The sequence below is a fragment of the Zalophus californianus genome, chromosome 8 (genome assembly GCF_009762305.2).
Source record: "Zalophus californianus isolate mZalCal1 chromosome 8, mZalCal1.pri.v2, whole genome shotgun sequence".
Lineage (NCBI taxonomy): Eukaryota > Metazoa > Chordata > Mammalia > Carnivora > Otariidae > Zalophus > Zalophus californianus.
In genome coordinates, this window is record NC_045602.1 from 126,772,600 (window position 1) to 126,793,588 (window position 20,989).

Below are 20,989 nucleotides of genomic sequence, written 5' to 3' on the forward strand. Positions count from 1 at the left end.
TTGTTCTTGGTTTTTGTTCTGTTTTTTTTTTTTTAAGTCTGTGAAATGCCAGGTTTCTAGGTTCCCAGGAAAGCTGGAGGTGGGTAGAACGAACTTGGGGTACGGGTGGGGAGGACCCTATGATACTGCACTCCACCCCAACTGCGAGATGTGGGCTTTCCAAACTTGCTCCCCTCAAGTCAATGGTAAAGGACCCACCATCAAGGAAGCAAACCTATTTGAGAGTTTCAGGCAAAAAAAAAAAAAAAAAAAAAAGTGCCAGGATCTCTAAAAGGCCTCGGACCTGGTACCTTAATTCTACAGGCATTTGGAGGAAGAAAAGGAGATGGTTCTTTTCAAACTCAAGTTGAAAACAGTCCATTTTAGATCACAGTCTTCTAGAATAACAGAAGTCACATAAACATGTAGCACGGGTCAGGCTTCAAAAATGGGGCCAAAAAAAAAAAGAAAATGGGGCAAACACAAAATTTTCCACAAGTGAACCACAAAACGAAATTGCATGAACGGGGCGACAGGATCCCATGAACAGATGCATGGCAGATGCTACTCTAGCCAAGAGAAGGTAGATTTCTCATTTGGAAAGCCATTATCCAACATCTTCAGAGTTCCGGGACATTTTAAATCTTCTTAGGAGAGGAACAATCTGGTAATCTAACTCACAAATAAATGCTTTCCATTGCATAGTACATGGATGGTACTTCTTAGGCTATAGAAGAGCCAAAATAGAGTTAAAAATACTGATGCTCATTTTTTAAAAGAAAATTCTCAGCACTTCTGCATCACACCGTGATTTAAGAATGTTTACGGTTGTATTTTCTTAAAGAGTTTCCCTGGGGGAAAAAAAATGACAGGTCTCTATCTCATAGCCATCCTCATAAACAATCCCTTTGTGAAACAGTCTTAATTTACATACAACAGTGAGAACAAGGATCCTGTACTAATTAAGGTCTGGGGCTGGTTAGCAAATTGCTATAATTGTATATTCTCAAGCATCCTGTCTCAGAAAACATATCCCTAACCCAGGCAAATCTCAGCAAGAACGATACTGTTCAAGATTTTAATATCTTGAGCTTCCGCTGCATCTGTGCACGGTTTCCAAGTGGCTCATTCCCTTGTGCGGGTGATATTACACAGACATTTTTAAAAATGGTTTCAGCTTTGGCAGCCTGGCATCCGCACACCACAATCATTACCGCAAAATGCACACATGGCAGGATCAAGAGGCAAGCAGCCCAAACAGGGGAGCCTTTGTATGGAGACATGAACTCCCAGAGACCATCATTTTTCAGATTTCAAGTCCCTGGCCTTGGAGGGGCTTGCTCTGAGTCAAGCATCGTGTGGCCAAAATCCTGCACAGAACTTTGCTGTGACCAGTCTCATGCAGAGAATGCAAACTGACAAGGCACTTCTGACCTGGAGATACGTGTTGTTGGGTTCGTGCGTGGTCTTTGAAAAACCGGCCTGCATAAACCACATTTCCAAGGCAGGCATTTTTATGGCGCAAGGGGGGGGGATCCGGGCAACACTGAATGAGCCATATTCCTGCTGGTGAGCAGTCAGATGGAGGCACGCTCCCGCATCAGAGCAGGCACTCTGCTGTTCAAAGGCCCCAGCACCCCAAGGTGCCAGCCAGCTCATCTCACTGATCTACCTTGCAGATGTCGGACTTAGCACCCTTGGAAAGAGCACATGGTTACGTACAGAGGTTTAAACTCAAAGATAAAACCTGACCCCAGTTCTCCACTTCGCCACTCCATTAATCCCACTGAGCCTCAGTTTCCTTGGCTATAAAATGGGAATAACGACACACCTACATCCCAGCATTATTATAAAAATCCAATGAAGTAATTTGCATAGAATCCCTGGCACCTGATAAGTACTCAGAAGATATTAGCTAGGCAAACACACCTAGCATCTAGACAGTACTTCCGATTTATGCTTGAGCTTCTTTCAGCAAATCACTACCCTCAGACACAAATGTCAACCTGACATCTTAAAAGCTCGAAAGCTTTGTCTCCAGAGAAATAAAACGCTCCAGTAAATGCCCAGGCTGGGGTAATGGCAATGGCTGGCTTGGGAATTACTTAGTTAATAAATGGGTGCGTGTTATGGGTGTACAAACTGAAATTTAGTTAGAGAACCTGAAGGGTCGTACGGACTAGATGTCGGAATAGGATTAAAGAATTATGAGTTAGTTATTGGAGTCTCTAAGTGTCCCAAGCAGAGGACAGTTCAAGGCCTGCTCTCCATCTGCAAGTAGGGAATGATGGTGCCAATTTCCCAAGATGCCAGAGTGGCCATGTCACCTCCTAAAGAATCATCTCCTCCCTGGTTGGGGGCAGTTGGTGGGACCAGGTGTCCAGACACCAGCCCTTCCCTGGCCAAAGGGCAGATGCATGAAACAAGGTGAGCGACTCTCCCAGCAGACTTTGTCCTGTTGACCGTGAGGAGGCTATACACTGGTTCTGCTCCCCACGGCATCCCTGGACCTCCGGACTTCCCATCAACCCTGTCAGCCAAGGGACCACCTTCATCCATCCTTTTCCTGCTCCCATTAACCAGAACTGGCTTTCATGGCTCACAACCAAAGAATCCTGACCAAATGGTGTCCTGTGGGGACCACTGAACTTCCCAAGTTCAGTGTCCTGTGAACCACTGAACTTCCCAAACCACAAGAAAAGCAGGCTCGAGAAATATGTATGCATTTGCTGGGTCCAGATCATCCCACCGTGGACTTAGAGATAAAGGTCTAAAGAGAGAGATAAGTCAGGCTTTGCAAGCATCCCATTTAGACCATGCTGACCTCAGCTCTCAGCACCTGAGCCACCCAGCATGGCTCCAGGCATCTGTGAATGCAATCGACTCACCTGACCCAAGGTTCTAGACACAAAAGCACCCCGTCACCTGGCCACCCAACCGTGGAAGACGGGAGCTCGGTTCCACACAAAGAAAGCCATCCAAGGCAGTCCCTGGGGGAGGAGAAAAGTCTCCCTCAAAACCAGGTGACCCCTTCCCACTCCCCCTCATGGTTTCCCCACCATAGTAAGGGCCCTGGGAAAATCAGTCCCAGCCAGCTGCAGACAAGCTTTCTTCAAATGTCATAGAGGCCAAAAGCACAGGAAGCCTATCTGAGCCCAACTTCTGGGAAGCCTACAACTCTTCACAGTCTGGGCATGGCTCCCCTATCTGTCTCCACTCCCCCTTCCTAGAGGTTCTAAGTGGGGGAAACAGCAGAAGGTGGTAAATAGGGCTTCCACCTGACAGGCTTATCAATACAAGCTCATCCTTCTTCCTCTGATTCTAATCCTGGCTAACACTTCTGAGCACACACTACACCCCAGTTCTGAGCATTCTGTGTATATGAGCAAATTCAATCCTCAGCTAGCTTTACCATCCCCGTGGACATGAGGAAACTGAGCCACAAAGAATAACCCAGCCAGGTAGGGGGCAGGCCAGAGTGGGGATCCAGGGAGTCTGGCTCCAGAAGAGGTTTTTTTTTAAACCTCTATGCCGGGATGCCTGGGTGGCTCAGTCGGTGAAGTGTGTGCCTTCAGCTCGGGCTATGATCCCAGAGTCCTGGGATGGAGTCCCGCATCGGGCTCCTTGCTCAGCAGGGAGCCTGCTTCTCCCTCTGCTTGCCACTCTCCCTGCTTGTGTCCTCTCTCTGACAAATATTTTAAAAAATAAAATAAGGGGCGCCTGGGTGGCTCAGTCGTTGACCGTCTGCCTTGGGCTCAGGTCTTTTTTTTTTTTTTTAAAGATTTTATTTATTTATTTGACCGAGAGAGATATAGCAAGAGAAGGAACACAAGCAGGGGGAGTGGGAGAGGGAGAAGCAGGCTCCCCGCCGAGCAGGGAGCCCGATGTGGGGCTCGATCCCAGGACTCTGGGATCATGACCCGAGCCAAAGGCAGACGCTTAACGACTGAGCCACCCAGGCGCCCCTTGGGCTCAGGTCTTATCTCGGGGTCCTGGGATCAAGCCCCACATCGGGCTCCCTGCTCAGTGGGAAGCCTGCTTCTCCCTCTCCCACTCCCCCTGTTTGTGTTCCCTCTCTCGCTGCGTCTCTCTCTGTCAAATAAAATCTTAAAAAAAATAAAATAAAAATCAATAAATAAACCTCTATGCTACCCAACATCTCAGATGGAAGGGTGTGGTTGAACATGGCGGTCTAGAGCCTGGGGAGAGACGGAGCCTACCGAGAGACGGAGCCTACATTCCAGCAGAGGAGACCGTCAATAAACAAATAAGAAGTACAAGGTCATAGAGAGGGCTTGAAGGAAATCTGGAGTGAGCTTGAGGAGGCTTCTGGAATGCCATAAGTGTTCAATTCTCTTGACCTGGGTTGTGGTCACACAAGTGTATACATGTGTTTAAGTTTATCAAGCTGTACACTGATGATAAGACTTAAACTATACCAGAACATAGTAAACAAATGGCAGATGGTGAGAGGGAGCTTTCTCAGTTCAGGAGTGAGAGGGTATAGACAAGGGAGAGGAGAACGCTGGAATGATCCACACGGTCATGGATCAGAATTGGAGACAAGCATATGAACTCATGTTTAGTTTAATGTAGATACAGAGAGAAATTGTTATAGTTGTATGTATACGTACGGGTCAGTATACACACATACGTTTCCCAGCTCTGTCGGCCAAGAGGCCCAAGAAACAGACATCTACGTAGCAACAAGCACACTGAGGAACCAGAGCTTGGTTTCCAATGCTACTCTTCAATAAAAGGAACCAGGGTGCCCAAGGGAAACAGCTAAATCCAGGGCAGAAAATATACGAGATGAGCCTAATGCATCTTGTAGTGACCAAAAGTAAGAAAGCGTTCAATCAATCAGTCAACCAACCCATCAACCCCACTGATATCAAAGGGACACAGGAGCCAACCAGAAGAGCTTCTCATGGCCTAAGACCATCTTTAATCTCTACCCACACGGTGGGGCTCAGACTCACAACCCTGAGATCAAGAGTCACACATTCTTGGGGGTGCCTGGGTGGCTCAGTTGGTTAAGAGTCACACGTTCCACCGACTAAGCCTGCCAGGCGCCCCCTTAAACCTAGAACATCTTCTTTTTTATTTTTTTAAAGATTTTATTTATTTATTTGACAGAGAGAGATAGCGAGAGCAGGAACACAAGCAGGGGGAGTGGGAGAGGGAGAAGCAGGCTTCCCGCTGAGCAGGGAGCCCAATGCGGGGCTCGATCCCAGGACCCCCGGGGGATCCTGACCTGAGGTGAAGGCAGACGCTTAACGACTGAGCCACCCAGGTGCCCCAATCTAGAACATCTTGAGCAACAAAATAAATAAGCCATACTGGACTACAACCCAAGGTTTAAAATAATAGTCATGCTGATATAAGTGACTAAGTAACAAATAACTGGGCAAAAGGGACAAATCTCTCAAACGGAAGAATTCCAAATAATTTGTGTACACACTCTGACCTCAAGGAGGTAGAGTACACCCCCATTCGGTAGGTGTGGGCGGGCATCATGACCTCCTTACGAAGAGTACAGCACAGGAGGCTGGTGACCTGACCCAACCGGCCAGGTGGTCAAAATCAACATCATCAGCAAGAAAGCACATCGGTAACACATACCATGAGGGGCGCCTGAACAGCCAACACTTGATTTCAACTCAGGTAATGATCTAAGGGTTGTGGGATCAAGTCCCACGTTGGGCTTCCTCCGATCAGCAGGGAGTCTACTTCAGGATTCTCTCTCTCTCTCCCTCTGCCCCTCCCCCCCCCGCTTGCTCTCTCTCTAAAAATAAATACATAAATCTTTTTTTTTTTTAATGTACCCTTGATGTGATGTGATGAAAATGGTATCTTACTCTGTGGTCTTCCTCCCAAAAACCCACAACCCCAGTCCACCCAAGTCCAGTCGTGAGGAAAACATGAGATAAATCCCAACTGTGAGATATCCCTCCTCAAAACTATCAAGGTCAGGGCGCCTGGGTGGCTCAGATGGTTAAGCATCTGCCTTTGGCTCAGGTCATGATCCCAGGGTCCTGGGATCAAGTCCCGCATCAGGCTCCCTGCTCGGAAGGGGGCCTGCTTCTTCCTCTCCCTCTGCTGCTCCCCCTGCTTGTGCTCTTTCACTCTCTCTGTCAAATAAATAAATAAAATCTTAAAAAAAAAAAAAAGCTATTGGGCGCCTGGGTGGCTCAGTTGGTTGAGCGACTACCTTCGGCTCAGGTCATGATCCTGGAGACCCCGGATCGAGTCCCACATCGGGCTCCCTGCTCGACGGGGAGTCTGCTTCTCCCTCTGACCCTCTTCCCTCTTGTGCTCTCTCTCATTCTCTCTCTCAAATAAATAAATAAAATCTTAAAAAAAAAAAAGCTATCAAGGTAATCGGAAACAAGGAAAGTCTGAGAAACTAACAGCCAAGAGGAGACTTAAGGAGCCCTAACTATATGTAACCTGGTTTACTGGGTAAGATCTTGGAACAGAAAAGTGACCTCGGTAGAAAACCCAAGGGAATCTTTTTTTCTTTTTTAAGACTTTATTTACTTATTTGAGAGAGAAAGAATGAGAGAGAGAGAGAGAGAGAGAGAGAGAGAGCGCAAGAAGGGGGTAGGGTCAGAGGGAGAAGCAGGCTCCCCACTGAGCAGGGAGCCCGATGCAGGACTCAATCCTGGAACTGCAAGATCATGACCTGAGCCGAAGGCAGTCTCTTAACCAAATGAGCCACCCAGGCGCCCAAAAACCCAAGGGAATCTGAACAATGTACAGGCTTTAGTTGATAAATACATACCGATATAGATTCATCAACTGTGCCGAAGGCACCATGCTAGCATATGATGTTAATAGCAGGGAAAAGCTGTGTGTGTGTGTGTGTGTGTGTGTGTGTGTGTGTGTGTGTGCGCGTGTGTGTGTGTGCGCGCGCGCGCGTGCGCGCAGGAAGTGGAAGGGGTGACATGGGAACACTCTGCACTATCTGCCCAACTTATCCGGAAATCTAAAGCTGCTCTAAAATTAGAAGTTACTTTTAAAAATGTAACAGAAAATGATGGAATGGCTCCTTTGGACTGGATTGCTACCAAAGGTCTCTGGGAGAGGAGGTCTAAGATGAATCGAGAGATAAGAAAGGCAGCTGGACCCAGAGCAGCACGTTACCGGCAAAAGACACAGGACACACGGGGCCCCCGAGAGGGACCAGAGGGAAAGGAGGTGGGGCAGTTCAAATGGAGTCAGGGAGAGAAATTGGTAGAGTCCAACAGAAGGTCGCAGGGTGAATGAAGGCAAATGGGTTGACCCAGGTAGGTAGGCCATAGTGACCTCCAACTTGAGCCGAAGGAAACTGGAAGGTCAGTGGAAGGAGTTCACAAGATGATCAGGATCTCATCTGTCTTCTAAGAGCACCTCACTGCTGTAGGGACAGGACCAGAGTGGGACAATGAAACAAGGGACAATAGTCACCCCAAGGGGATCATCACTTCAGATGCCACAGTCATTGGGAGATGCAAGCTGGTGAAGAGCTAGGAGCATCCCGGGGTCTGAAAGAAGACGAGAGGAGGGCTCTCCCACCCAGAGTAGGGGGGGCCTGAGCAAAGTGGGCCTCCCGCCGATGGACGATCCCTCAGTTTGACCCTTTTGGAAAAGTCTCCACAACGAGGCTACAGGGCATTCCACGCACTCAGTGCTCAGGAAGGAAGCACCTCCTTGGTGGTAGCTGGAGCCTCGGTTCGATCCCATCCTGCATTTACCACCTGTGAGAGGCTGCTAGGCAGAGCCTCAGTGTCCTCATCTGCAAAATAGGAACAATACCTCCCACCTCCTAAGGGGACTAGAATAATTCAAGAAGAAAAGGCTCCTGATACAAACATGGCCTTTGTAAATACTGTCAGTGAGCGTTAGTTCTACAAGAGAACCCAAGGTGGAAGGATCTTAGAATCTGACCCAACACCCCATTTTAAAGATAGGAACATGAAGGGACAGAGACAGAAAGCGTGCAAATGAGCACAGTGAGGACAAAGACGCTGTGTCCCATTCTCCGGTGTCTCTGTCCCAAATTCCATTCTGACCACAAGGGGAATGGGAAATGCTCCCTCGTCAGCAACTATCTAAAGACCCCTCTACGGGAAGGTTCTTTCCTTGCTCAAAACTTCCCCATGGCTCTCCTGATCATTACAGGTGCTGCTGGCCCAGCGGGGGGCAGGGGAGGGCTGTGATGAAAAGGCAGTGGCCCTCTGACTAGGCCCACCCTCCCCAAATCCTCAGTCTGCTCCATTGCTCAGGCACACCCCCTCTACCCCCTCCACCTCCAGGCACAGACCACCCACTCTGGCAGCCTGGCCTTCTCACCTAGGGCACCCCCACCCACCCGGCCAAACCATGCCGCACCCCCCATCCGTGAGGCCAGGCCCCAACAACAGCCAGAGTCACAGCCCTCATTATCTGACCCTCATCTTTGCCCCAAATGACAGGGCTATCTTATAAAAAGCCTCAAAAAGCTCTGTTGTTTTAGATTCCTCTAGGGAGCCAGCCACTTCTTATAATGCTCTCTAGCTGGATTCTAGAAAGTTCTAGAATCTTTCTGGCAGTCTGCAATAACCCTTCTCCCAACCCTATCTCCCCCATAACCCTCAGCTCAGAGCAGACACTCAGGGACTTGTCGAAGGAATACCAGCACCTTGGTACAATCATTAAGCTTGGAAATGAGCATTTTCATCAACCAAAGATGTGGAAAATGCTCCAGTAGCTCATTCCTAAAAACATCCTGAAGGCAAAAACTGAATAACTACTTCCTTCTGGGAAGCCTCCTACAATTTCACACAGACCAAATGAAAAGTACCAATCCCACAATTAGAAGATTTTGAGGAGTCTAACGCAGGATTCTGAATTAAAACATCAACTGTGTTTGCTCTAATTAGCTAAATTTTGTCCTAAATGCAAACGCTATCCCCAGCATTCCACAAAGTCCTACGTTTCCTCTTTATCTCTAACCAAGACCACCGTTTTCCAAGGAGGGCCAACTCTGTTTCATTTCTGTGATTCCGAAGAGGACTGTTATTAAAATCAGAAACCCAACAGCATCTGGACTCTCTGGTTGCTTCTAGCACCTGCGTTATTTAAACGGTGAATTCCTAAAAGTCACCCTGCAGAGAGGCAAGGAGCCACCCTCCCCCTCAGTCATCATACATATGTAAAATTTACTGTTGGGACAATCCCCACCCACCATCCCATAGGTAGTTCTACCTACACAGACACACAAGGGAAAAGAAAGCAAAAGGAGATTTCTCCACAAATCAGGCCCATCCATCAAAGGTTCCTCTCAAAATCAGAGGAGTGTTACAGCCTCGGATCCTTACAGCCACACTTCACTGCGCCACGACAACTAGAAAAAGAAATTCCAATTTCCTCCTCTGCTCTGGAATAGATGGTACAAGATTTTTACTCACCTTTGGAGCGAGTAGAGATATCCATGCCCTCTACCACCTCCTGTTCAGTTTTTATTTCCTCTTCGGCCAAGCTGAAACAGAGCAAATTATGTTCACATTTAGGTAGACTGAGAACCTGCCCCATGGGGGCCGCTATTGAGAAGTTCTAACAACAAACCCACATCGAAGACAATCCCCCATCCTTTCGGAGGGCCGGGGGGAGGGGGTACCCCCACACTTGATTTCCAACAATGTGCTAAGTAAGACTCCTAAAGGAGTTTTTCAAACCACTAGGTTGTTCTTTTTTTAAGTCAAATTACTATTCCAGTTGTCATGCTGCTGGGGGATGCAAAAAAGCACATTTTTAGACACACAATTACAATCTGCCCCCGTGGGCCACTGAGAACCGAGCCGGCAAGTAAACAAGTTTCTCCTTGTTAACACCGGGTTCAGGTTGGAGGTGCTTCACAGGGTACCCATAGTTCTGATCTCTGAATGCTGCAAGGCAGAGAGCATTTCCCATACCTCCCGGCTAATTCTTAAAATTAGCCGATGAGGCAGAAACAGGAAAAAAATATATATAGGTTAAACTGAAAAGTGGGAGAATATGCCCAGGTTAGAAGCAAAAGGCCTGGTCTCAAAACATTCAAACCACGAGCACTTATCCCAGGAATTAGGCTTGGGGTGTCCATACTCCCACCTCCTGGATGTTTCCTCTCTGTTGCACGCATGGCTTAGAGCAAGCATTCAGCACTCTTGAGCTGTGACTAATTATCCCCCACCACAAAAGTGGAATGAGGAAGGATTATTTAAGACAGGCTGAGAGTTGGGGGTTGGGAAGAGAGGGGAGGGGGGCAGCGGGAAACAGGCCCCTTGGCTGGGAAGGTCCACCAGAATCTTCTCGCACTCTCTCGGCTGGCTGAAACTCCATTTGAATGGAGTGCAGGCCACTTCATGTGCACCCCCCCCCCAACACACACACACCTCCCCGGCAAGCCGGTAGAGTTCTGCTTTTATAGGGGCAAAATATTTGAGGTGCTGGAACCTTCCAAGCCTTCAGGCTGACAATGAAGTGATAAGAATATGGGCAAAGTACTCTAGCGGCAACTCCATCAGTCTGTGATTCACCATGAACAAAATGGGTACATCACCAATTGATATGGCTGGAATTTTCCATTTGGAAGACTCAAAGCCAGGACTGGAGGGAGGGCTGAGAGAGAGAGGAAGGATTAGAATGTCCCTTCTGTGTTCCGTGGTCTGAGACTGTGACAAGACAAAAGATGAGTCCAAAAAGGCCTGGAACCTCAGGGTCAGAGGGAGATGGCTTTAGGAGAGGGCCATGTCTGATCTCAGGACGGGAACCAGACGGAAAGGAAGAAATTATAGCTCAGAATAAAATTAGAAAACTTGCACACCTCTAACGTAACTAGTCCCAGCAGAGAGAAGAAAGAAAGGTAGTTTAAAATTGGAATATTAACACATTTAGCTCTCTGATGTAGAATCCGATTAACAATTTCACTGACACTGCATCCGTGGAAAAAGCCGTGATACCAATCACCAAAGAAACAACCGGCATTTTGTCACAAATGGTTTCCATCAGAAGCAGACTCTTAAATTTAAACACTCTGCTAACAGGCAATATTACAAGGTGATTTGTGGAAGGTGATTTTAGCACGAATACTTTTTACTCCAACTTCAGAGACATTCTCAACTCGGAAACACACTCTGCCTGCAACACACACACGGTCCAAATGAATACTTGCTGATGGTTTCTTGCCTGAGGTGACTGGAAATACATTTTCATAAAAATGTGTGTGTGTGTGTGTGTGTGTGTGTGTGTGTGTGTGTATCAAGCAGCCCTCAGAGATGGGGAGATGATCAACTTGAAAAGAACAAATAGCAACCTTGATCTTTCTAGCAACTAGAATTCTATTTCCCTCTCTGGCATCAAGTATGTGAAATACTAAACTTACTGCAACCGATCCCCTATTTTGAGGGACAGAGAAAACACGCATCTGGGATCCCACCCAAACGTACACTGATAAAATAGTTAGGCAGAACAGAGCCCCTAAAACCCACTTGATGGATTTCTGCAGTGATGAAAACATTCAAAGGTGTACTGATCATGGAGGACTGCATTCAAGAGAACAATTATTTGGCTTTTGGCAGCCCAAAAGGAGTGGGAGTCCTTCAGGCCGGGATGCTGCTGAGAAGCTAGGGAAATGCAAACTAGTTAGGTGGTGGCTATTTGCTGTTGCAGCAAGAGGGGAGAAAAGTGAAGCAGTTTTATCTTTGCAAGTATTACAAGTGGGCCCCATAATCACCTAACTTTAGCAATAGCACCACCAGCTTCAGCCAAGGATTTGAGCACAATTTCAAAAAAACCATCTTTTTTAGCAGATCAGCAAGCCATGCTTTCAAAGGGAACCCGTGCCCACACATGCCCGCGTGCGCGCGCGCGCGCGCACACACACACACACACACACACACACACACAATAACTTGCATTTGACTAAAGGAAATTGCAGTGTCTATGCGTTAAAAGGAAAAAAAACTTCATTTACAAGAGCAAAGACCAGAATGCAAAATGAGTCATTCTGAACAGCCACATCTAAAGGGACTTCCTTTTTTCTACACCACTGATCTCAGTTTTTTTGGTGGTTGTTGTGTTTTTTTGTTTGTTTTTGGTTTAGTGTTAAGGACTAGTATGTTATTAGGGAAAAAATTATCAGTATTACATCAAAAGTGGTGGTGAGAAAAGATCTGTACCTGTCTGAATGCCCCACAGATCGTGGTCAATTTAGGTTAAAAACTGTTCAGTCGTTTGGAGGAGAAAAAAAAAGTCAAATAACAATAATTGTTAAAAAGAAAAGGCAGCTGCACCTGGAGAAAAGACTTTGAACTCTTGTCCTTAACACATTAAAGTCTTAGAACATACACAGCATCTTTCCTATCTGCTAGCTTCCAGCAACCCCGATTATTTAAATCAAAAACAATGGAACAAGCAGCCCTTGTTTCAAACTGACATTACTTTTTTTTTTTTTAAGGTCCACTGGGGAGGCTGGGGACCAGCTAAAGAAAAGAGTAAAATTAGCTGAAAACCAAACAGCCTTTCAGTCCAACAAGAAAATACACCATCAACTAGTTGTATACATTGTCTGTTGCCACCGCCACCACCTCTTGCCCTCACATTTACCCTAAGTCACTTGCCTCTGGATTTCACAAACTGCTACGTTTCAGACAATTAAAGAAGAAATAACAGTATCTGCAAATACAACCAAGACTTTCCCCTCCGGTCCCAGAAAGAATAAGATTTGTCCCCCCAATGCCTGAGCAAGAAAACCCAGGCTTACTTCTTAAACCTGCATGCACTGAAAAAGAGCAATTAAAAGTTGCAGATGAAGTGCTGCACCTCCAGGATGTTTTAAGCCTTCTGATTATTAATTCTGAGGACTCAAGGCTGGTCCGCAATTCCCAGGAATGCCATCCCCTCAACACTTCCAAGAGAGAGAGAAAGAAAAAAAACATCTAGTTTTGACAGGAGGAAAAAAAAAAAAAAAAGCCTGGATACACAATGCCCAGATATTTTTTCCCCAAGTGCCCCTACTATTTGACTTTTAACCAAGAATATCTAACCCAGCTAGAATATATAACCAGCATGCACAAGACTCTGGTTCTACAGATGAGGATCATCGCACAGCAATTCAAGAATCATGCATCATTCGCAAGGACTTTTCCTTTAGCTTTTTACTTTCATTCAAAATACCAAACTGGTCCAGGCTGTAAGAAATATTTAATCCCCAAGACACAACATCTTCCTCTGCTAGATCACAAAAGAGTGAACATCAAAATAAGAAAACCATGCTTCCCTAAATCTGCAATTAATTTTTTTTTTAAATTGGGGTGGGGGGAAGGGAATGGTTAGCAGAGCAGCTTTATATAAGCACTCACCTAAAACAGGCAGAGTCATCGGGAGCTAAGCTATTTATGCAGGATTCTTAAAATGGCGTCTGGCAACACTGCCTCATTCCTGTATTGAAGCTAAAATGGTAGCAGGTTGTTCAATAGCTGTAGCTCTTGTGGAAGCAGCCCTGCTAGTTTCAAAGCCACCTTCCTAAATATCAGAACTAGGAAAAGCTCAACCAAAGGACACCAACAACCCAACGTTTAGAAGCTTAAAAAAAAAAAAAAATCTGCAATGACAGGGGGAGTTTGTGAAGTCACAGGTTCCTGAGGAAAACCCTTTCCCTTTTAGATCCTGAGCCTTCCACAGGAGGCTCTGAGATGGGGCCCCCTTACCCTCAAATTAGGTGGGTGGGAGGTCAGGAATTATGCAGCCCTGTGGCTTAAACTGCGGACAGACAGGTGTCTACACAAATGCAAAAATGTTAAAAGGGAGCAAGCTGGGGAGGGGGAGGAAGCCCATTCCCTCTTCTTGATACATTAGAAACCAGCTCTGCATCCCTCCCAAAAAGGAGCTAGGTGAAATCAAAGTGTTGCAAGGAGAGCAGCCATCTGAAAAGCCAAGCTAAAGGGCTGCACCCCTGCTCTGAGGCCAAGGTAAAAGAAAAAGGCTGTGCATAAGCCTGAAAACGGCCACCAAATACCCAGCCAGCCCTAAGACGGTTAACCTCCAGGAAAGACAATCTGAGCCTGCAGAGGAGAAACAACAGTAAAACATTCCCTCAGCCAATGCACGGGATACTCACAAATCAGATTTTTGTCCACCCCCAACAGAGCCCTGAAAATTAACAATGGGTTTTGCAAAACCCGCTTTCAGAGGCCGAACTAGCAGCCTCAGAGTGGGTAATGTAATTTACTGTTACAGGTCTGAGAATTGGCCTCACCACTCTGGTGCTTGAGTGGGGAGTTTCAAGGTGACTGCTTTTTAGCTCCAGGGGAGAAAGGAGGGCATGGTGCCCAAGGCTGGGCCGGGGCAAGGACGGGAGGTTGGCTCCTCGCCGGCCGGTAGGTAGGTAATCTTGATGAGGAGGGACAGCCTGGCAGCAAAACTAGCCGCACTGCTGACATGGCTCCCGCCTGCTTGTTTATCTGTAAGGAGAGTGCGGAGTGGGGGGAAGGGCAGCAAAGCCTTAGCAACCTGGAGCCAAGGGTGAATCCTCACTTGTTTTGCATTTAAGATCAAGGGGAAAGGACTTCTAAACAGATTCCCTTACTAAATCTCTGTTGTGGAGTAGCGAGGCCACTTTTGCATGTATAGTTCTTTTCAGGGTCAACCAGAGGCAAAGCCAGATATAGGGCCTCTCCGCGGACAAATGTTTGTTGCCTCGGCCACAGAAGAGAGAGGAGAAAAGAAGGCAAAAGAAACAAAGAAATCACACATTGGAAGTGGTTGGACTTTCTAAAAACCTACCTTTGCCTTCAGGGTTTTCTGGGTTACTATCATCCTGGCTTTTTAAAATGTGACTCATTGCCCCCCCCCCCCCCCCGTTTAAAACCTGAAGAAGTTTCCCCACTGTTCTCCCAGGGAAAGAAAAGGGGGAATGTTTTGTTTAAAAGAAAAGGGGTTACAAGAAAGAAAAGGAGAGAAAGAAAGAAAAAGCCATTGTTCTCATCCCTAATTTATAATCCAAGAGGCCCCATTGTTTCTTTCTTTTTGACTCAAATCTTTGAGCTGTTAATTATAAAAGTAACTGGACTCAGCTCCAACAAGCGAACTATGTTCATGAGCAGCAATTAGAAAAACTCTGCAGAAAGTTTACTGAGTGATTATATATAATTAATTCCTAGTTACTTACAGACGGAACACTGACCATTTTCTGGAGCTAATAAAAGCAGTTACTCCCCCTCCCCCACGTGAATGCCACTTAATTTCCCAAAGCAGAAAAGTGAATCCATCCTGGAGGGTCTTGAAGGAAAAAAAAGAGAGGGAGAGAGAGAGAGAGAGAAGAGTCACAAGCTCCAGTGTGTCTGTGTTTGTTCCTTGCAGCTGTGCATCCTCTTTGGGGACTGAGGAGGCAGAAGGAAAAAGGGAAACAGCCCAAGTTCTGTGCCTCCCTCTGAAATGTATAACTGTGGCAGAACGATCACTCTACCTTGATGTAAAAAAGAAAAAGGGGGTGGGGGTGGGCGGTGGGGAGGGAATGCCTCAGGACTGGAATGTAGGAGATTCTTCAGCTTGGCGGAGAGGCTTCTCCTAAAAGGAACAAAGATGGTAGAAACTTCCAGAAGGCCCCTTCTCAGTCTGGCCACTGCAACTGTCAATCTGTAACCTTTCCTCCAAGTCTATTGGTTCAAAAGCTGGAGAGAGGAGCCCCATTGGGCTGCTCTGTAAGCCAGCACTGCTGTCCCTACCTAGTCCTGCTGCAATGCAGACATTTATTTTCCCCCCTTAGTGAAACTGGGAAATAAGCTACTTTGGAAGCAATTAACTTTTTACAGACTCATGCTTGGTGGTGGCCACAGTACCAGAGGAAAGTGGCCAGCTTGGTCCAGGGCTGGGAACTTGCTGGGACTGCACATCTGAAAACATCTTGGCTTTGCAAACCTGTAGGAGCCATTTTAATGCAAGCTTTTAGAGGGCAAATGCCTTGCCCTTAGGTTTCCTTCCAGCCCAACAAACACCATTATGCAAACGTTGAAGGCACCAAACCAGGAGTCTTGTGATTAGATACTGCTTCTAGGGAGGCCACAGGAACCTCAATATGTAATTTCCATTTACAGCCAGGAGATAAAGAACAAAGAAAATTGCTAAGTGTCTGGACTGACTTGTGTGGGGTAGTAGCACTGTTCAGTTTTAAGTACACAACATCATTAACTGCCTGCACTTCTTAACAACTCGAAAAGCTGGCCTCGCACCGACTTTTCTTAACTTAGAATTGGTACGTTTCTCGTTATTAAATGAGCCTTTTTCCAACTGATGCTAAAAGGTGGGTGGCTGGACACGAACTTAAAGGAAAAAAGATTATGACTCCATAAAGTTGGCATAACACAACAACTGACTATATTTCCAGCATTTACAGTCATGCTAGATTGGTCTCCAGGCTGGAAATTCATGTAGTGAACTTCTGGGCAAATTCTGAAGCTAACGCTACCCAAGCGTCTACTTTTTTTCACTCGTAAGTCCTAGCTACAGCATTAAGAGATCAGGAGAAGTGTAAAAAGTGAGAAATAAATCATAAGTAAAGGCAAGCGTGCATAGAGATGTGTGGGTCAGGCCTGGGAAAAGGCCAAATCCGTTTGTTGTGCAGGGAGTCCTGAATCAAACCAAGTTTGGTGGTAGGTGGGATTTTACACTACAAGTATTCTAAATCGGGGTGCTGACACCCCCACCCCACACACCGCCGCCAGGCTCCTGCCCTCACCAGTGTTTAAGGCTCGGTGACTCTAAGAACAAGCACTTTCATTACATTTCACAAGCAGATCACCTACCCAGAGTTCTAGCTAATACCCACACAATCCCAATTAAAGGTCTCCAGTCCAGTCACAATGAACTGACCATTTCTCCCCTGTCTGAGGGTAAACAGGAAGTGTGATCTTCAATCCTAGCAGCAGGTTATCAGGAAAAACAGTGGATTCAAACAGTCACCTAAAATCAAGAGACTATTAAAAAGCCCTTATGTGGTCCCTGCTAATGAAAAGCCCCCCCCCAACTGCTGTAGCCCAGACCCTCTGTTACAAACAGACCCCAAATGTCCGCCAAACTCTTTATACATGGTCACAGAGGAAATGGATTGCTTTACTTACCCAACAAATGTTCAAGCAACCGTCTCATTTTTCCACAGTTAAGAAGAGAGAACAGGCAGGCAGATTTGGGACTTGATCAAAAAGGAAATTTTTTTTTTAAACAGTTACATGGGATTATTAAAAACACACAACAACACAACCCAACAACTGAATATGGAATATGCTGTCATGAGCCACAGACATGATTTTATTTCCTCTGTGCTCCATCACACAGGAGGACAGAGGATGATACAATGTAAAAGAGGGAAAAGAAAATGAAAACAAGGATAAAAGATCCATTAGTTCATTGAAAATCATGCAAGAGTAGAAAGCTAAGGGATTCAAAAAGAGTCCTCACAGATTTATTGCAGGATGTTGTCCAACCTCCCTCCCCCTCTACACACACACACCCCCCCCATCCCCATCCCTACTCCAAAAACTTCCTCCAAAGCCTAGAAAACACTTTCAGAAACATTTGCTGGCTGTAGGCTGGCTTGCAGAAGAACACTCTGTATCAACAGAAGTCAGGAAAAAAGGCTGAACAATGTAGTTTCAAGTGAAGCAGCCCTGTAGGGAGAGAACAGACCATGGAGAGACACCACCACCCACCTAGGCCCCAGGAGCTAGGATCTCTCCTTAGCACTGCTCTGCTGAGGGCTTGGTTCTTTTTAAAACACACGTCCTTTCTTGTCAGAACTTACTCCAGCCTTCCCAGAACCTCTTTGGAGAGGGACACTTGCCTGCTTTGCTGTCTGCCATGGGCTCTCCTTGGAGAGGAGCCTGCTTGCTTACCTTCCATTTTCTTCCCCCAGCAGGCATGTGACACAGGAGAAGACAATAGTGCAGGGGGGGGGGGGAGAACTGCTCAGAGAGAGAGAGAGACAGGGAGAGAGAGAAAGAGAGGAGGAAGAAAAAAAAAAAGGGAAAAAAAAAAAAGCTTCTTTTTTGGCATTCCAGGATCTAGCTTCAAACTATTCCAGAAACACCATGTCCTGGTGAAGAAAAGGTGTGCCAGGCCTTTGCTAGTTTGCAAAATCAAGCTATGGCTAATGGCTACTTAGCCATGTGACCCAAGAAAGCAAAAAAAATTCTCTCTAAACAGTTCCAAGTTAACCTAAGTGCTGTGGGGGTGAGTGTGGCACGGCCAGCCACAGAGAAATCACACTGCTCGCCCACAATTCGGATGTCTCAGAGGGAGGGGGAGAAAAGATGGTTAAAAAGTCGAGCTTACCTCTGTGGATGCATTGTTAACACTGTGTAATGTCAATACTTATAAAACATGGAGGACAGGCTCCTAGTTCTCACAGAAAAAGGGTTTGGCACTTCGGCTTGATGATCTGGCCGCCTAATAAAAGCTCATCCCCGATTGGCTGCCCCGGCAAATCGGAGTGTAAGGCCGGCTGGGATTGGCTGAAACACTTCCTGAGCGATTATCTTTGTGAGGCTCTGGTGAGCAAGAGCCATCCTGTGCATAGAAAAAGACAGGCTAAGCTAGGCCTTTTGCAGCGAGAAAAACTTGGGAAAGGGGCCCCCAGACGCACTTCTCCCACACCCTGGCTAGATTTCCCGGCACGGGCAAACCAGTGCAGCCAGCCTGACCTGCTCCAGCAAAGCCTGAGGCCCGGATGCCACGGGGAAGGGAGTTTTTGGGGTGAGCTGAAAGGGCTCACCCTCACCTGCCCCCACAGAAACGGCTCTTGGCTGGGAGGAAGCCTGGCCCTTTTCTAGAACAATCCAGCAGAGTGGTTCTCCCCCGGAGGGGGGGAGGGGAGGGGGCGCGGGGACGGAGTGAAGCTGAGGAGTGGGGAGCCCCAGGAAAACAGCCAAGGGGGGCAAGGAAAAGGGGTTTGAGGAAGGCCTCTGAGGAGCTGAGGGAAAACAGGACAGACGAGCCCCAAGAAATCGCTACAAGACAGCCCTGGCTTCTCAGAGGACAGAGGATTCGGGCTGCTGGGAAGAGGAGGGGAGCAGAGTGGTCAAGTTTGCATAGTCATTGTCAAAACGCCTCCTGGAAAAGCAGGCCAGAGAGCCATTTGCCGGCAGAGAATCTCACTCCTCACCCCCCTCAGCCAGTACTCAAAGGAAAACCAAAATGGGTTCCTGCCTCCCTGCCAGGATGCCAACAGGGCCCCCCCCTCCGTCCTTACCCTAAGAAAAGCCAAATGCGCTCCTAGCAGGCCACATGCCTAGATCTACAAACTTCCCTTCCCCTCCCGGCCCCCTCCCCCACCACTGAGGCCTGCTAAACCTGTCAGTTAAACAAAAATCTGACTTCCGTATTAGTCTGCAATGCCTTCAGCTTCCTGCCTATTAACCCTCTCTCGGACTCTGGGCCTGGCTGGGAAAAACTAGGCCCTGAGATCGCAAAAAAGGCCTGTGGAAAAATACCAGCTGCAGCTCTCCCGGCAGATGCAGAAAGAGAGAGAGAGAGAGAGAGAGAGAGTGAGCCGCTGTCTCTCGCCTTTGCTTCCCAAGGAGGCGTGTACCTTCTGAATCCAGGGCACAGGCAGTGCCTCTCGGTCTGAGAAGCCATTTAAATCCAGAGGGAGAAAGAAAGATGTCAAGCCCAGCAAGGGAACAAGAACCCCCATTATTAGCCAGGCCTACACCCACAGCTTAGCCCTTCCTGCCACAATCACCCCTGTATGTATGTTCTTGGGGAACTGGGCCCTCGGTGGGCAGACAAATCCCATGAGCTTTAGAAGGATTCTTGCTTAAATTTATTTCCACAGAGAACGGCTTCTTTTCGTCCCCTAAGGCAGATGGAAGAGCTACTTCACACACAGACCCACTCTTGGCAGCCCCCCACCCCGTCTCTGGCACTGCTCCCCAGTAAAATATTAACTAGTTTTTTAGAGCTCCTTATAATTCCACCCCTTTCAATGGTATTAGGAGGTCTTTGCCTGTGTCTTCCCGAAAGCTGCCTTTGCAGTTGGTCTGTACCGAGAACGGAAAGACAAATCCAGAAGGATCTTAAAATGTCCATGCTTGCTTGCTTGCTTGCTGTTTTTTCCCCCTCAAAGACAAGGTGCTTAATTAACAAGATTTTTTTAAAACAGCAAGCTGTAACAACAGAAGCTAGATAAACACCCTTCTTCAGAGGCTGGAGAAAGCTTCCAGAGGTGACGCAGCCATATGCCAGGAGGTAAAACTATGGCCCAATAAAGTTTCCCCTCGCCTCCTAAAATTAGGACTCGTGGGCTTTCTGGTCCCACACCGTTCGTTCCCACAAAGAAAATGTAGAGCTGATCGCCTGCTCTCCCTGCCCCCGCCCCCCCCCACATGGACAACAGATGCCCACCTCGTGCACATAAATTCTTCCTGGCTGGGAATCTTATATCAAACAGGAACAAGCCAGGAATCCACACAGACCGTTCGGCAGGGGCAGGGCCCAGGCTTTATAAAAAGGGAGGGGATTTTGTTGCTGTTGTGTATTAAGCGGAAGAGGCCCAGATGCAGGGAGGGACACCTCCATCACCCGGCCTGACAAGGGTCCAGCACTCGGGACAGGCCTGGGCCTCACTAGAAGGGAGGGGCCCCCTCTTCCTGCGGGTGGAGCCGCGTACAGGGAGACCAAGTGGGGGGCAAGAGGTGGGGAGGCCAGAGCTAATCAGACCATGCTGTCCCTCCTGGCGGCGTGGGCAGTGGCCCTCCGCCACCATCCCCTAGGGAACACTGTCTACCCCTGCGTGGTGCTGCTTTTGGGGGAACGGGCGTGTCTGCGAGTCTATGGCAGATCTCGTGTGCCACTAGCTTCATGACCCAATGAGGAAATGAAATACGCCACTGGTGCGCGTGGTGGATTTTAACCCAGGATTAAAGCTTGTTGCATAAGCAGCTGCAGAGTCCTCCCCGCTTCCCCCACCCCCCTCTGATCACTTGATCACTTGAAATGTTTTCTGGGGCAAAGA

At 47.4% G+C, this 20,989-nt stretch overlaps 1 protein-coding gene across 16 annotated transcripts in view; it reads right to left on the bottom strand.

Annotated features, from left to right (window-relative positions):
• Positions 1 to 20,989, bottom strand: part of ZMYND8 (zinc finger MYND-type containing 8) — a 139,127-nt gene that overhangs the window by 104,662 nt on the left and 13,476 nt on the right. For 7 of the 16 annotated variants that reach the window (XM_027621963.1, XM_027621968.1, XM_027621970.1 and 4 more), the window contains exon 2: positions 9,414 to 9,484. In XM_027621963.1, coding sequence (XP_027477764.1) covers positions 9,414 to 9,484 — 71 coding nt within the window. Of the gene's footprint in view, positions 1 to 9,413; positions 9,485 to 10,092; positions 10,116 to 12,745; positions 12,826 to 13,343; positions 13,426 to 17,099; positions 17,283 to 18,309; positions 18,544 to 20,989 lie in introns of those variants that run through there. The other 9 variants (XM_027621964.1, XM_027621954.1, XM_027621971.1 and 6 more) reach the window with 6 other exon arrangements.